The sequence below is a fragment of the Pseudopodoces humilis genome, chromosome 18 (assembly GCF_049639895.1).
Source record: "Pseudopodoces humilis isolate 2021_Gansu_Grassland_sample_001 chromosome 18, ASM4963989v1, whole genome shotgun sequence".
Lineage (NCBI taxonomy): Eukaryota > Metazoa > Chordata > Aves > Passeriformes > Paridae > Pseudopodoces > Pseudopodoces humilis.
Genome location: NC_142217.1, coordinates 4,438,721 through 4,452,539, shown reverse-complemented (window position 1 = coordinate 4,452,539; position 13,819 = coordinate 4,438,721). Strand labels below are relative to the sequence as shown.

Sequence of the window (13,819 nt, the reverse complement as noted above, 5' to 3'; positions counted from 1 at the left end):
ATTCTGGAGCAACCCAAACTCTCAGGAGCTGTAGTGGTGCAGCACCTGAGTCAGCCCACACCTCTCCTGCCACCCGTGGCTCCAGCCCTTCACCTCTGGCCTCTGTGCTCCCCGACCCTGCACCTGCCCCACTCTGGGTGCCCACTGGCTCCAGACCAGCCCTCAAGAACAATCCCGAGTGTTAAACTTTCAGCAAAGCCATTTATTCCACTTTCCTTCTCCCACAGATCTCCAGATAGGGACCCACATGATGAGCATCCCCAACACCCCAGAGGGAATTCATGGCACAGCTGCCCCATTGTGCCAACACCCCGAGTGGGAGCCTGGTCACTATCATGGGCAGAGGTGCTTAACCGAAAGCCCCAGGCCTCAGCTGTGCCCAAAGCCAACACAGCCACATCTAAGTCAAGACGGGGCATTTAAAAAATTTGATGTTTTGTTCCTTACAAACGAAAGGGGGACCTGACAGCAGCAGTGTGTCCCTGAAATCAAAGCGCAATTCTAAGGCTCTGGCGCTCTCACATAAGCACATGAACTCTCTGCAGGGGCTGTGCAGGTTGATCTGGGAAGCTCGCTAAGAGTTTAATGGCCATAAAAATAAAATTGCTTTTCCCTGCTTTAGACAAACCCAACCCCTCCCGGCTGGGCAGTGGGATCTCATGGGCAGCCACTGCAGCCAGCCACGGGTCGGAAAGTTAGAAGTCTCTCAGCTCACCCACTTTTAATTGAGCGCCAACACGGCGGCATCACTCCATCACCTCGGCCACCGCCTGCTCCGCCACAGCATCAGCACCCAGCCCCACTGACTGCTCCAGTGCCTCGGCCCCCGCCAGCTGCTCCGCCAGGGCCTGGCCCTCCAGCCCCACCAGCTGCTGCTCGGCCCCCGCGTGCACCATGCCTGGGTGCTCTGCCCTCTCTCCCAGCTCATTGCCCGCTTTAGCCAGCTCGTTGCCCGCCTTGTGGGCAGCCAGGTGTCCTGCTGCCCCTCCGGTGTGGTCGATGGCAGCCTTCTTCGGCCTCTGTGTGGCAGCCACTGCCTCGGCCAGCTTCTCCTCCGGCACCATGTTCAGGATCTTCAGGGCAAACAGGAGCTGGAACTTGGCGGTTCCTACGAAGGAGTTGGCCAGGAAGTTGGGCAGCCCGCCCATGCGATCCTTCTGGGTGTAGAGGGGGACACGGACCATGCCCATCACCTGCAACAGCACGGGCACATCTTAGCAGGGGCCACGGCAGCACCATCCCCCCCACCCCGCACCCCCTCTGCCCCACACCCTCACCCAGTGCCCGCCAGCCCTTGGCCCAGGCTCACCCTGCCCCAGTGCCAGGTCCTGTTCCTCCCACACCAGCCCCAGCCCTTGCCTGCCCTCAGTCCCACCAAGCCCCTGCAATGCCTTCCCAAACGCTCCCAGGTCCCTGCTCTCCCTGCCCAGCCCTGGCTCTGCTCCCCCTTCTGCCCCTTTGGAGGGATCCCGCTGCCCCAGGCCACTATGGGGAGTCCCACTTTCCCCTCCAGCCCTGCCCTGCGTGGGGACACCACGGCTGACCCATGAGTCCCCCTCAACCAGGCCACAACCCAGAGCCCGCTGCCTCTGCTCACATGGCTGCCGACACCCACCGAGCGCCCCGGGGGCGCGCGGGGAGGCCCTGGCTCTCGCGCTCTGCCCCGGCCATCAGCCGGACTTGGCTGCCCGGGAGCAGGAAGGTGCCTCCCGCACGGGAGGAACTCGGCTCACAGCGACATCACCACACCGAGGTCACGATCCAGTCCGGGGCACTCAGCCCAGGGCAGGGGGAGATCCCCCCCAGCTGCAAACGGCCCTCGCCCACATCCTGAGGCCAAGCGGTAACACGGGGCTCATCCCTGCGTGGGTGGACACCAGGAAAAGCTGGAGCTCAAGCTTGCTATGCTCTGGAGCCTGTGGCACGACCCTGACCACAGTTCCTAACGCCGATGCCACGGGCGGTGCGGGCACCTGCCGCCGGCAGCTCTACCTGCGGTGCATTCCCCGGCCGGGCTGGCCAGGGCAGCCCGGCAGACCCAGGAGGGAAGCGGTGCCTTCCCTGGGCTAACTGAGAGCTCGCACACCCCTCCCGGGTGTCCCACCTCCATCCCGTGGTCTCGGGAATGCACCGCGCTGATCTCGATGGTGTGCAGCTCCTCCAGGGTGAGCTGCCTGGCGTAGAAGTGTGCCACCACGCGATGTGGCCCCTCTGTCAGGTGCGAGCACAGATAGTCAGCTTCCGTCAGGCGCACACAGCCTAAACCCAAGCCCAGCACCCGATTCAGACCGTCCTCCAGGGACCAGTAACGGCGATCCACGAACCCCCCGGGAAAGCCCAGCAGTCCGTCAAATCGCATCTGCATCTGCAATAGAGGCGCAGGGTGTTAATGGGGCACGGCGCGGCCCCCGACGGGGGGCGAGGGGGCGTCTCGGAGGCCTCCGGAGGAGCCGGAGGAGCGCGGGAGGCGTCGCGGCCGCTCCGTCGCGGCCCTAGCAGCTCCGGCGCATCCAGGACCATTCACCGACAGCGGCCCGGCCGCCGGGGCTCTCCGCCCCGGCCGGACGAGCCCGCGGGCTCCCCCCTGAGCTCGGGTCCGGCCTGATCCTACCGCCCTGCACGGGAACTACCGCGGAGCCACCGCCCCTCAGCCCGCCGCCCCCGGAGCCCGCGGCCCGACCCAGCCCAGTCCGCCCCGACCCGGCCCGAGGGCCCGCCCGCCACCGCCGCCCTGATCCCAAGCCCGGCCCGGCGCGGCCTCGCCCGCCCCTCACCAGCACGGCGTAGCGCAGCGGGATGCGGCCGAACAGCATGCCCGGGTTGGGCGCGTACAGCATTGCGTGGCACGAGTGGCTCCAGCCCGGGCCGAGCCGCATCGCCTCGTACCGCGTGAGCGGCTTCAGCTCGGGCACGCCGGGCACGCCGAGCGTGGGCAGAGGCGGCAGCGCGCCCATGGCGGGCAGCGGGCCCATGGCCGCCATCGTCCCCACGGCCGCCATCGCCTCGCGCCACCGCCACCCGCTCCGCGCATGCGCCGCGCCCACGGCGCCGCGAGGGCGGGACCGACGGCCGCCTCAGCCAATGGGAGCGCGCCGCGCGCCACAGGGCCAATGGGCTCCCGGCGATGCCCGCCAATCCCCGCGCGAGCCAGAGGCGGGGCAGCCGGCGGGCGGTCAATGAGGGGCGGGCGTGCTGCGCGCGCCGCTCGCCTTATTAGGGCAGCGGCGCGCGCGGGGGCCGGCGGCACGCGCGGCCAATCGCAGCGAAGCGCGGGGGCAAGGAGGGGCGCCGAACAGCACGCCGGGAAGGAGGCGGGGGCGGGAACGCGCGACCCCACCCACTACGCATAGACCACGCCCCTTAGCACAATCCCCGCCCCATCAGTTTGGCCCCGCCTCCTGCGCATTAGCCCGGTACGGGCACTCAGCCCCTGGCCCCGCCCCCTCGCCACAGGGCTCCGGCCCCCCCAGGTCCCGCCCTCCCCCCGCCCAGCCCGAGCCCCCCCTCTTCCCCCCGGCTGCCCCGGCGCACACGGACTCGCGTGGCTGCTCCACGGGTTTATTACTACAAACATAGACGGGGAGGTGGGGGGGATGTGCCCCGGGACCCCCCGCAGAAGCAGAACAAGGCACACGGCGTGGGCAGCGCCGGGCTCTGCGGGACCGAGGGGCGCGGGGGTCACCCCGAACGGGCTGGGACGGGGCTGATCCCCGCGTCCCCCCCTGCCTCGGGGTGAGCCGGGGTTGGCCCCCGCTCTCCCCCGCTCCCGCGGAGCCCTGCGCCCCGGCAAGGCAGGGAGGGCCACAGCTATGTACAGGGGCAGTGACAGCAAAGGGCTGTGCTCGGTAAGTACAAAATATACATCGGTAGTGTCCTTCATCTGCCGACTCGAACCCCAAACCCCCCGCCCCGGCCCCACAGACACCTCCCATGTAAAAACACGACACCAGCCCCTACCCACCGCCAGGAAACATGCACAGGCTGTGCCGAAACCGCGTCGGTGCGAGACCCCGCGCTGCGTCCCCGGGAGAGCCGGCCGGGCTCCGGGCTCCGGCGGCACGGGCAGGGTCCGGCCCCGCTCACGAGAGGCTCTGCTCGTCCTCCAGGTGCAGACGGGTCTGCTCGAAGAGAAGGGGCTGCGTGGGGCTGCCGGTGCCGCGGACGGGGAGCGTCTTGCTGAAGTCGGACGAGCCTGGGTGAGGAGATGGAGTTCAGCCTCAGTAATGGGAGCCCTGAGGCAAAGAGCCGTGGCTGGGTGCTCAGCCGTCCCTCCTGCCCTGGACTGACCACGGGAGATGGGGCTGGAGCTAAGCACTCGTCCCCTCAGATGCAGACTCAGTGTCACGCGTGGGACACAGGACACTGAGGGGGAACACTGTCTGCCACAGCCTGGGAGAAGCCAGCAGGGGCCTGGGTGTTTGTGGTGTCCAGGAGGCAGCAGAGCCCACGCTCAGCAGAAACCAGTGGGAAAGGGTTTCTGCTGCCCTGCCTGGTGTCTTGGCACTCAGGGGTAGCAGGGATGTTGTGCCAGAAATGGGGAGTGAGGACAGAGCCAGCGGTGCAGCCTGGCTGGTTTGCTGCCCCGATGGCCAGGACCAGCCCCATCCCCACTCTCTGCCAGCATTCCCAGGAGGGCCCTGCTGCCCCACACAACAGGGATGCGTAAGAAGAACGAGAAGACGTACCAGCTTACTCCTCTATACCAACAGAGCAGGAATCAGGACCCAGTGCTGCCCAAGACAGGAGGGAGGAAGGCAGACAGAGAGGGAAGGAGACATTAGAGAGGTAACTCAGAACAGACTGCGACTCTACGGAAGAAAACAGGCTGCAATGACAACAGTGAGAGGTGAGGACAGCACAGTGTCCCATGGGCGTGGCACATGGGGACCCTCCCCACCATGACAACACTGCCCCAGTCCCCTGGCCCAGGTGGTTCCCCTCCCTCACCCAAAAGCAGGAGCATATTTGGGAGCACACAGGAGGCCTTTGTCATACAGAACTGTGTCAGGGAGTGACTGAGGCCCAAAGAGAAGAAAGGAGGGGAAGGACAGAGACACAAGGGTGAGGGAGCAAGAGAGAGAAGGGGGACCAAGCTACCTCTGAATAAGCCCCCCTTGCCCAGCGCTCACTCTGCCCACTGGGACGAAGTGGAGCCCGTGCACCAGGCAGGAGCGTTCCAGTCCCATCCTAGGGCTGTGGGACACTGCTCCCCACACCCCCAGCCCTGGAGCCACGGAGGCAGCTGCGGCCCCAACGGCGCGGCCGTTACCTGGCAGGAAGACGTCAACTGGGGGGTCACTCTCGGACTGCGTCAGGCTCCGGCTCTCGCCGCAGCCGCCATCCTGCAGCACATCTTCAACCGAGGGCGGGCGGCTACCTGGAACCAGCCCAGAGTGCGGCCCCTCAGCCCTCAGCATGGACCACGGGCGCTCACGGCCAGGGTGGGTCGAGGTCTTCCACATGAGGAAGCTCCCCAGGCCCCACCAGCCCCACTGATGTCCCAGGAGTTGGACTGGCCTGGGTCACAGTGCCACCTCTTCACGTGCAGCCTCGTGGCCCAAAACGTGCCCACCACTCCTCTCTCACCTTGTGCCCTCTGGGTGCTGACTGAGCACCAGAGAGCCATCCCAGACACCCATTCTGGTGTCCAGTACTGTGGATGTGCTCTCACCAGGACCCCAGTAGCATCCTCACTGGTGCAAGGAGAGCTCATGGCATAGAAAACTCTACTTGAGTAAAGCTCAGAGCAAGGTGAGACGCTTGGCAAATAAACCAAGGAGACCCATGGATTTTGCTCCCTCACCTCCAAGACCCCAGAACCTTTCCCTGGTGAAGATCAGAGCCTCAGAGATAGACTCAGGGGGCTGGATGTTTCTGAGCTCATTTGTTCCTTCCCCAGTTGTCCCCATCCCACCACAACAGCACTGAACACCGAGCCGAGGTCTGGCTGCACCCACACCTACCCTGCTGCATGGATGAGGCCTCCTCCATCTCTTCCCCTGCCACGCTCTGTAAGGAGAGACAGCACAGGTTACTTCTGCAGCTGGAGGCCTTTGCTGTGCCATTCTCCTGCTCTGGTTTTCTCCAGGAAGCTGTGCTCAGGGCCAGGCCTTGTTCAAGGCAGGAACAGGGGACTATTCCAGTGCTGTAGCACCACAGGCTGGGATGGAGGGGTCTTAGCAGCAATGGGCACTGGAAGCTCCTAAGGCCCAGCTCCCACCCCTGCCCCAAACACTGCTGGGCTTGCCCAGGATGCTGGGGAAGGTCAGCTCTGCCATGGCTCCAGCTGAGTGGTTTTCCACTCCCAAAGAGGTGTCAGGTACACAGGGAGTGGCTACATCCTTCCCCATGGAGCCCTAGGGGTAAATAAAGCAGCCAAGACTCTTGGCTCCAGGCAATGGCCCTTCAGGAGGCACTTCACATATCCCCAAAGCCCCCCCAGAAGAGCTCTGGCTCAGAAGTCCCACAGCAAAGCACACACTTACCTCTGGAGAGCTGGTCTCCCTCAGGACCAGCTCACCCCCACTCAGCACCGCCTGAGAGTCCGAGTCCTCGGAGAGCTTCTCCTCATCCTCCTCATGGATTGGGGATGAGGGAGACCGTAGTGTGCTGCAGCAAGAGAAACTCCATTTGCAGGGAGCTGCCAGCACCCTGGGGCCTGGAGGACTTGGGGGCAGCACAAGCCAACTCTCGTGAGCTCAGACTGGGGAGCTGAATTCGCCAGGGCCTCCAGTATTGGCCAAATGGAGAACAGCAGCAGCAGGGTGGGACAGAGCCAAGTGGTGCCGAACTTCAGCACAGCAACAAGAGGCCCAGGTCCCATGCTGCTCCTCACACTTTCAGGGCTCCCTTCCCAGCTGAAAATCTGGACTGGAGTACAGTGAGGAGTGCCAGGAACAAACCCAGTCTGGTCTGATCTGAACAGGCCCCTATCCTCACCTAAACCCTCCATCACAGGGCCAACAGAGGAGCCTTCAGACAAGAACTATAGGATCTCAATTCAGCACTCTGTGCTCTGAAATCCAGGTCACTCCTCTCCCCATTCCTTTGCTCCTGAGGAATTCCATGGAAAGCTGAAATCCAGTAAGGTTTGGACATGAAATGTAAATTCTAGTGCACTGGGAAGGAGACATTTCCAACTGAAGTCTTCCCTGTGAGGGTGGGCAGGTCCTGGCACAGGGTGCCCAGAGAAGCTGTGGCTGCCCCTGGATCCCTGGAAGTGTCCAAGGCCAGGTCGGACAGGGCTTGGAGCAGCCTGGGACAGTGGAAGGTGTCTGTCAGTGAGGGGTTGCAATGAGATGAGTTTTATGGCCCTTTCCAACATAAACCATTCTGTGATTCTATGATGAAATTCTCCTTGTTAAAAATCCTCTTTCTTTGTGTGACAAAACCAGCCCTTAGGAGACACAAGCTGTAACCTCAGGTTGAACACAGGGACAATGTCCCTGGCACAAGTAGCTGTTGGCCTCCTAAAATTCTGAGTTAGCTCTGCTAGCAGTGATGGGACCAGCCAGGTCTGTGTCCTGACTCCCAGTACGTGTGGCCACCAAGCCTCAGGGCTTGCATGAGGAGTGGGCCCCGTGCTCTGCTGACCTGTCTGGAGACTTGCTGCACTTGCCCTTTTGGTGGCCACCCTCCAGGGCTCTGTCCATGGCTACGAGCGGGCGGCTGGTGGGAGGCATCCCGTCCACCACCCCGGAGTAGCTGATCTCGTCGTACAGAGGGGCCGAGGGGATGGAGGGCGACACCGAGCGAAGGCCGTTCAGCGCTTCCAGCAGCGAGATGGGCTCGTAGCCTGGGGGGATGTTGTCAGAGCTCTGCAGGTGAGAAACAGGGGGGATGTTAGGAAAATGTCACCAGGCTGGAAGCCCCCTGCCCCACAGGCAGCTCAAACCCACAGCCACCTCTCCAGAACTCCTTGGCTCCTTCCCTGGCAATAGCCACACATTCCCCTCAGGGCTGCAATGCTGGTGATGCTCCAGGTAAGTTCCCAGAGCAGTGCTGGAGAGATTTGGCATCGCCCTGATGTGCTTTCAAGAGCTGGGCAAGGGGGGTGAGAAAGCAGGCTCCTAAAAAGCTGCTATAAAATACATTTGGATTTTTTCCCCTGAAAGCTTTTCCAGTGGTTCAGAGACCTTTCCAGCTCAATGAACATCCCACTTGTGCTCCCAGCCGTGGAACATGCAGCTGTTTCACAGCACCACCAGTGTCACCAAGGCAGAGCTGAAGGAGGGGAGTATGTGTGCACCAGCTGAGAGATGGTTCTTGAGGCCTACACCAAATTCCACTTCTCCCATGTCCTCTCAGCTGCTAACAGTGGCTCCATGCACAGTCACCTCTGCTAAAAGGCAGGAAAGGGATCACAGAACCACTGACCTCGTAAGGAGGAAGGAAAACCACACCAATTCCCATTCCCTCTGTAAATCACAAAGCTGCCGGTCAAAGGGACCCTTGCAAAGCCATTAAATCAACACCGGTTTAACTCCAAAAATCCTCCTGACCATAAAGACCCTGTGGGCACATGAGGTTTATGCTGCAGCCCAGGAGGCCACAGGCAGCTCAAGCCCAGCCTGGTGCAAATCAAGAGGTGACAGTCCCACAGTTCAGGCTGCACTAAATTGAGCTGTTTCAGCCCTGTGTCCTCAAGGAGGTGGTTCTAAATTGTACAGAGGATGGCACGGTGCTGCTAAGCCTGCCCATGAACTTCCACAGCTTCTGTGTACCCCATGTCCCAGTCACACCTGCAGATGAACCTGCCCAGCAGCCTGTTCCAACACAGCCACTAATCTGGTGTGAGCTGAGTGCTGAACTGACTCACCTGTGGCCACAGGAGGAGTTAGGTCTGATGGGGAGGGAAAAATGAGTGGCACCTGGGGTCAGTCACCAACTCACATCCCAGTATTGGTCCTGTGAGGTTATGAGGTTTGAAGATAAACAGCTCAGCTAAACAAGGAATGGGTTCCCAGCTGCTGCCAGCTGTAGGTGGTGGTGCCAAAAGCCATCTCCAAAAACCTTTTCATCAGAAGACAGCTCAGCTGTACTGTTCTGGGTACAGAAAAGTCAGGAAGACAAACCTCCTTGGATCCCTGTTTGAGACTTTTTCTCCTGGCTGTGCAGAGCAGGCCCTGAGGGTTCAAAGGCTGCTCACTGCTGTGCTGAAAGCTCAGGTTGCACAGCACAGCTCAGAGGCTGGAGGAGGATTTCCCAGGAGATGGCTACGACACCCTCACTGCGACACAGCTCCCTTCTGGGACACTCACACCACACCCCCAGGAACACTGACAGTCCCTGTGAGAGGCTTGCAGAGAGCCAGGTCATGCCAGAATGGGTTCAAACCTGAACCAGCATCAGGTTTTCTCCAGACCTGACAAGCCCAGCAAGCCATTTTCCTAAAAGGGCAAGCATCTGAGCCGGCTTGAGCAAAAGAAAACTGCAACCTCCTTGATAGAGATGACAGCGATGGCTGCATTTGATGGGAGTAAACAAAGAGGGCACAAATAGCCTTAATGGCCCGGGGGCTCCCTCACCTTTCCCCTTCCCAGCTCCTGGACCCCCACAACTGCCATTCATGCAGTGCTCCAGTTACATATTCCCAAACCAACTCAGAGGGTCTCAGCCAAGATAAGCTCCATCCTTTCTGTTCCCATTAAAGCAAACTGGCCAATGCTCCTGAATGCAAGACCAGCTCCAGCTGCACCTCTACATCCCAGCACCACAAACCACACCAAGATGTGCCCACACCAAACTGCTAAGGGGATGAGCCAAGTGCAAGGAAGCTTTTGGGTGACTGTGGGGACTGCAGCTTGCCCACAGTCCTATGAAGCTGTCAAAACATCTTGGCCAGCAACTATAAATCAGCCAGGGGACAGTCCCTGAGAGTCAGCTGTGCCAAGCTGCTTCCTTCTTGCTTGTTCCTCACAGGCAAACCAGGGATGTCAGTGATCATCTGTGCAGGGTGTGAGCATCTCACTGCCAGTGTGAAGGATGTGGAGTGTCATAGCCTGGCAGGGGCACAGGCCAAACCCAGAGTGTTAGCAAGCCCTTTGTGTGTAAAACTGCCACGTGCAGGTGACACTGCTGGCAGAGAGCTGCCAAGTGCAACCAGCCGAGTCCACTTACTGTTCTTACTTCCCTCCTAGGCTTCCTGCTGGGCAGGGAGACAGAGCTCACCTTAAGGGGTTTAAAGGGGTGCTGTCAAGAGAAAACCATGTTTTAAAGAAGTTCTTTATTGAGGTTAGTGACAGGAAGAGACACACAGCATCTCCTCACCTCGCTGCAGGTGACAGCGCCCACGTCCTCCACACACCACACTCTGTTTCACAACAACCCTCGGGGCTTCTCCACCACCCTATTCCTCATCCCCAGCTGAAGGCAGCAGAGGGCAGATGGATAAACCCAACTTTTTTTTGTGACAGTAACTGTTCCCATGAAGGCCTGTAGGATGTTCTAGATGCAGCTGCCCTTCTTATTTTAATCTTAGTGTCTCACCCAAGCCAGCTGTGCCACAGCACTGCTCAATGAGCTGCTGCCCTTACCACACTGGGGACATGCAACTGGGCCCTGAGGCCACCAGCACAACACTTCCCATCCCACACTCCCTCAGATGCATGCCAACACACCCAGGGAAGCTGCCACAAGGAGGCCATTCTACTCCCATGCCAAGGGAGAACCCCAGTGCCGAGGGCATTTCATCCATGTGCTGCCACAGAGATGTGTGTGCAAGTCAAACTGGAACTCCTCTGGTCTGTTTTCACACCCTGTCATGTCCAGAGTCTGCCACTTTTCTGTTGGGACAGACAACAAGAAACCTTCCCATCCTGAGATTTCTGTGGATTTGTTTCCTCCAATCCAGCTGTGTTACTAATCCAGCAGGTTGATAAGAAAAGGTGGCACTGCTTGGGAAGCCCTCAGTGGAGGGTGTGACCAAACCTCCTGAGGTCCCAGGGCCACCAGCCACCAGTCTAAACAACTCATGCACCCACCAGCTGCTTGGTCAGGCTGAGACCAGCGGCCAGGCTTTGTACAGAGATCACCAGATACTCACAGAGTGCTCATCATGGTCCACGCTCTGTGCCAGGACAGGGCTGAACGACACCGGTGACAGAGCCCCCGGCTTCTTCCTCACCGCCCGGATCTGCAGCAGGGCACGGAAGGCTGGAGAGAACAGGAGGTGGTGATTGCCCAGCCCAGCAGGGCCAGGCCATGCCAGACCTCCTGGCCTTGCCACAGACACACTGCTGGCATGGGGGAGCTCCCCTGTGCCTGGGGAGTGGGGCGATGGAGTGCCCTAAAGCCAAGTGATGGGGTCAGGCTTCCAGTCCATTGATCTGTACAGGAAAGGGATCTGCTGGCTGAACAAGTCTGGGTACACAGAGCCCTTGTGGAGAACAGGCACTGCCTGCCCCAGTGCAGTCATGGACAGGGTACTTCAGCTACTGTACAAGTGTAGAGGCCCAGAAAAGTTCCCCTTAAAGGTAGGTCACAGCAACATAAGAAATTTTTTTCATAAGAAAAACATGAGCACAGCCTCAGGAGTGCACTGTATGCTACAGCTTGGGTGGGAAACCCATTAAAACCTCTTTGGGTTCTTGCAGACCCCACAAACCTCAGCCCTGGGGTCCAGCTGTAGTGGTGAAGGGCTCCAGCTGAAGGGTTAGTGACTGTCTCCAGCACAGCCACCCCTCAGTCCTCCCACCACCACAGCTTTGATCGCCACTCCCTCTCTTCTATCTGCAGATCTTTAATATTGCTTGTTCCTCTGTGCCAAGGGTGCATACAAACGAGCCAGACATCTGTACTGATACAGCTGTGAGAACTTGCCAGGCATCTCCCTAGTTCTTGCTGCAGCCAGCTCCTTCAGGATCAGCCTAGAGCCAGAGAATAGAGGTACAAATCTATCCTTGCTGCCTCTGCACTCCCCAGAAGCAGATTCCCAGGAAGTCTGAGATGGGGGCATTTTCCAAACAAACACAACCTACTCTCCTACAGCCTGCAGATGAGACAATCTGTGTTTTATAATGTGCTACTTATAGTCAAAGCTGTCTGGCGCTTCCTCTGGTGAGATCTTGCTTTTGGTTACTGCTCTTTGCCATGTTTGGACTTAACTTCTCAGGCCAAACATCCATCTTAGGTTCTTTATTTCTTTCCCTGAGAATTTTCAGTTAGAAGCAATCAAATACCTCAGAGACCAGGGGGTAAAACACACACTCTGCCCCTTCCAGCAAAAACACAAATTTCTCAAGGGCCTCCCCCTGCCTCTGTGCTTTTGAGAAAATACACAGAATTCAGCAAATGCTGCCTGAGTGTCAAAACACATATTTAAGTTTTTTCCATCTTTTGAGAGCTGAGCAATGAAGGGGTTAAGCAAATCCTCCTAACTCTTGGCAGAGCAAAAGACTCCAAACTGACTTATCTCATCCCTGCCTCCTGGTGAAATCTGGGTAAGATTGTCAGAAGATTAAAAAAAATCATGCTATGTACTTGAACAGCCCTCCAGTGGTACTGGCTGCTCTCTCAGCCAGATATTCTCAGGATAAAGCTTCTCCATCCCTTCCTTTGGGGCATTTTCCATCATCTTCACCAAAACACAAGAACTGCTGACATGGCACAGCCCAGAGCACCTGCACCTTCAGATTCACCCCAGGGTGAGGTGAGTGGCCAGGGAGGCACTGGATAGAGAGCCACTCTCCCCTCCTGTCTGAGGACGTTTATTCTAGGTGCCAGCAATCTCCAGGTGCCAGTGAGAGCAGCAGCACGTGCGATGCTGAGCCTTAGGGTGGGGTATTTAAAAGAGGCCGCTCCTCCCAGCCTGCTGTGCCTTATCAGGAGCTGGGGAGGGGGCCAGGGCACTCACGGAGCCTGCAGATGGGGCAGTTGTTGGCCTGGTAGCGCAGGGTGTCAGCACAGGAGTTGCAGAGGCAGAGGTGGCGGCAGGGCAGGATGAGGGTGTCCCGCAGGTCCGACAGACAAACCACGCACTCGTTGCTGTTGTCGCTGTTCTCGTCATCTGAAGGCTGCAAGGGGAGGCAAGGGGTTGGCATGGGAGCAGAGGGGGTTATGCCAAGCTGCCAAGGGACAGGAGCCTGATGGAGTTTCCCACCCAAAAGCCTGGAAAATCTCTTTTTGCAGCTCTCAGCAGGAGCTCCTAAAGGAAAGCAAACTGTAGCCCACACAGCCCTGCTCTCACTCCTTCCTCTCAGGGCACTGTGAATTCACGGCAGAGTTGTCTTTCCCCAGAGCCATGTTCTGTTCAGAGGGGACCCATTTTGGGGCAGGAATCCCCTTGACTGAGGCTGACCAGGAACAAGCTCCTGCCTCCCATCCTCGTGGCTCCAGGGTCAATAGGGAAGTGAACTCTTTGGTACTCTGGCGTTTCTTCCCCACAGACAGAGCAGCCCCAAAAGTGTGCTGCCTGTCATTCCAGCCATGTCCAGCCCAGCTTCCACAGATCCCCAGAGCAACTGAGTGATTCTCCTGCACCCCCTGTGCTGGCACAAGCTTTGATGCAGCTGCAGGAGAACCAGGCCAAGGTGCTCACCTGCCCACAGCTACTCTGGTAAAAGGCTCAGTGTGCACCCACTCAACATGAACATGCTTCACACCCATCTCTCTCAGAGCCCCACATATTGGATCACAGCCACTGATCAAGCTGGAAGAGAAACACTCCAGCCACAAGACTGACACCAGAAAACTCCACAGTCTCCCCACTGATGTCACAGGAGTTGTGCCAGAGCCCACCATGATGACCCAGGATGGGGTCCTCTCCACCTTCACTGGGGTCCCCTTTGGTCACCAGGGCTAACACATGGGCAACCTCAGT

At 59.2% G+C, this 13,819-nt stretch overlaps 2 protein-coding genes across 6 annotated transcripts in view; both read right to left on the bottom strand.

The window, feature by feature from the left end:
- Nucleotides 1-181: 181 nt before the first annotated feature.
- On the bottom strand, nucleotides 182-3,033 carry NUDT16L1 (nudix hydrolase 16 like 1). Its single transcript, XM_005522832.2, has 3 exons — nucleotides 2,775-3,033; nucleotides 2,105-2,365; nucleotides 182-1,193 (listed from the first exon to the last, which is right to left on the bottom strand). The coding sequence occupies exons 1-3, from the start codon at nucleotides 2,997-2,999 to the stop codon at nucleotides 747-749; spliced, it is 933 nt and encodes a 310-aa protein (XP_005522889.1). The 5' UTR covers nucleotides 3,000-3,033; the 3' UTR covers nucleotides 182-746.
- A 511-nt stretch (nucleotides 3,034-3,544) lies between these two features.
- MGRN1 (mahogunin ring finger 1) overlaps nucleotides 3,545-13,819 on the bottom strand; it is a 54,020-nt gene continuing 43,745 nt past the window's right edge. For 2 of the 5 annotated variants that reach the window (XM_088064020.1, XM_088064018.1), the window contains exons 10-17: nucleotides 12,854-13,013; nucleotides 11,045-11,154; nucleotides 10,120-10,191; nucleotides 7,594-7,817; nucleotides 6,486-6,609; nucleotides 5,964-6,009; nucleotides 5,270-5,377; nucleotides 3,545-4,192 (exon numbers count right to left, since the gene is read on the bottom strand). In XM_088064020.1, the coding sequence (XP_087920146.1) occupies nucleotides 4,080-4,192; nucleotides 5,270-5,377; nucleotides 5,964-6,009; nucleotides 6,486-6,609; nucleotides 7,594-7,817; nucleotides 10,120-10,191; nucleotides 11,045-11,154; nucleotides 12,854-13,013 (957 nt within the window). In that variant the 3' untranslated portion in view covers nucleotides 3,545-4,079. Of the gene's footprint in view, nucleotides 4,193-4,685; nucleotides 4,731-5,269; nucleotides 5,378-5,963; nucleotides 6,010-6,485; nucleotides 6,610-7,593; nucleotides 7,818-10,119; nucleotides 10,192-11,044; nucleotides 11,155-12,853; nucleotides 13,014-13,819 lie in introns of all 5 variants that reach the window. The other 3 variants (XM_088064019.1, XM_005522831.3, XM_014252706.2) reach the window with 3 other exon arrangements.

Excerpts from the sequence above, each read along its gene's own strand:
- NUDT16L1 (XM_005522832.2), bottom strand. The coding sequence starts at position 2,999 with ATGGCGGCCGTGGGGACGATGGCGGCCATGGGCCCGCTGCCCGCCATG. Across the intron at positions 2,366-2,774 it reads CGCTGCGCTACGCCGTGCTG|ATGCAGATGCGATTTGACGG; the intron begins GTGAGGGGCGGG and ends CCTCTATTGCAG. Across the intron at positions 1,194-2,104 it reads CCCGAGACCACGGGATGGAG|GTGATGGGCATGGTCCGTGT; the intron begins GTGGGACACCCG and ends GTGCTGTTGCAG.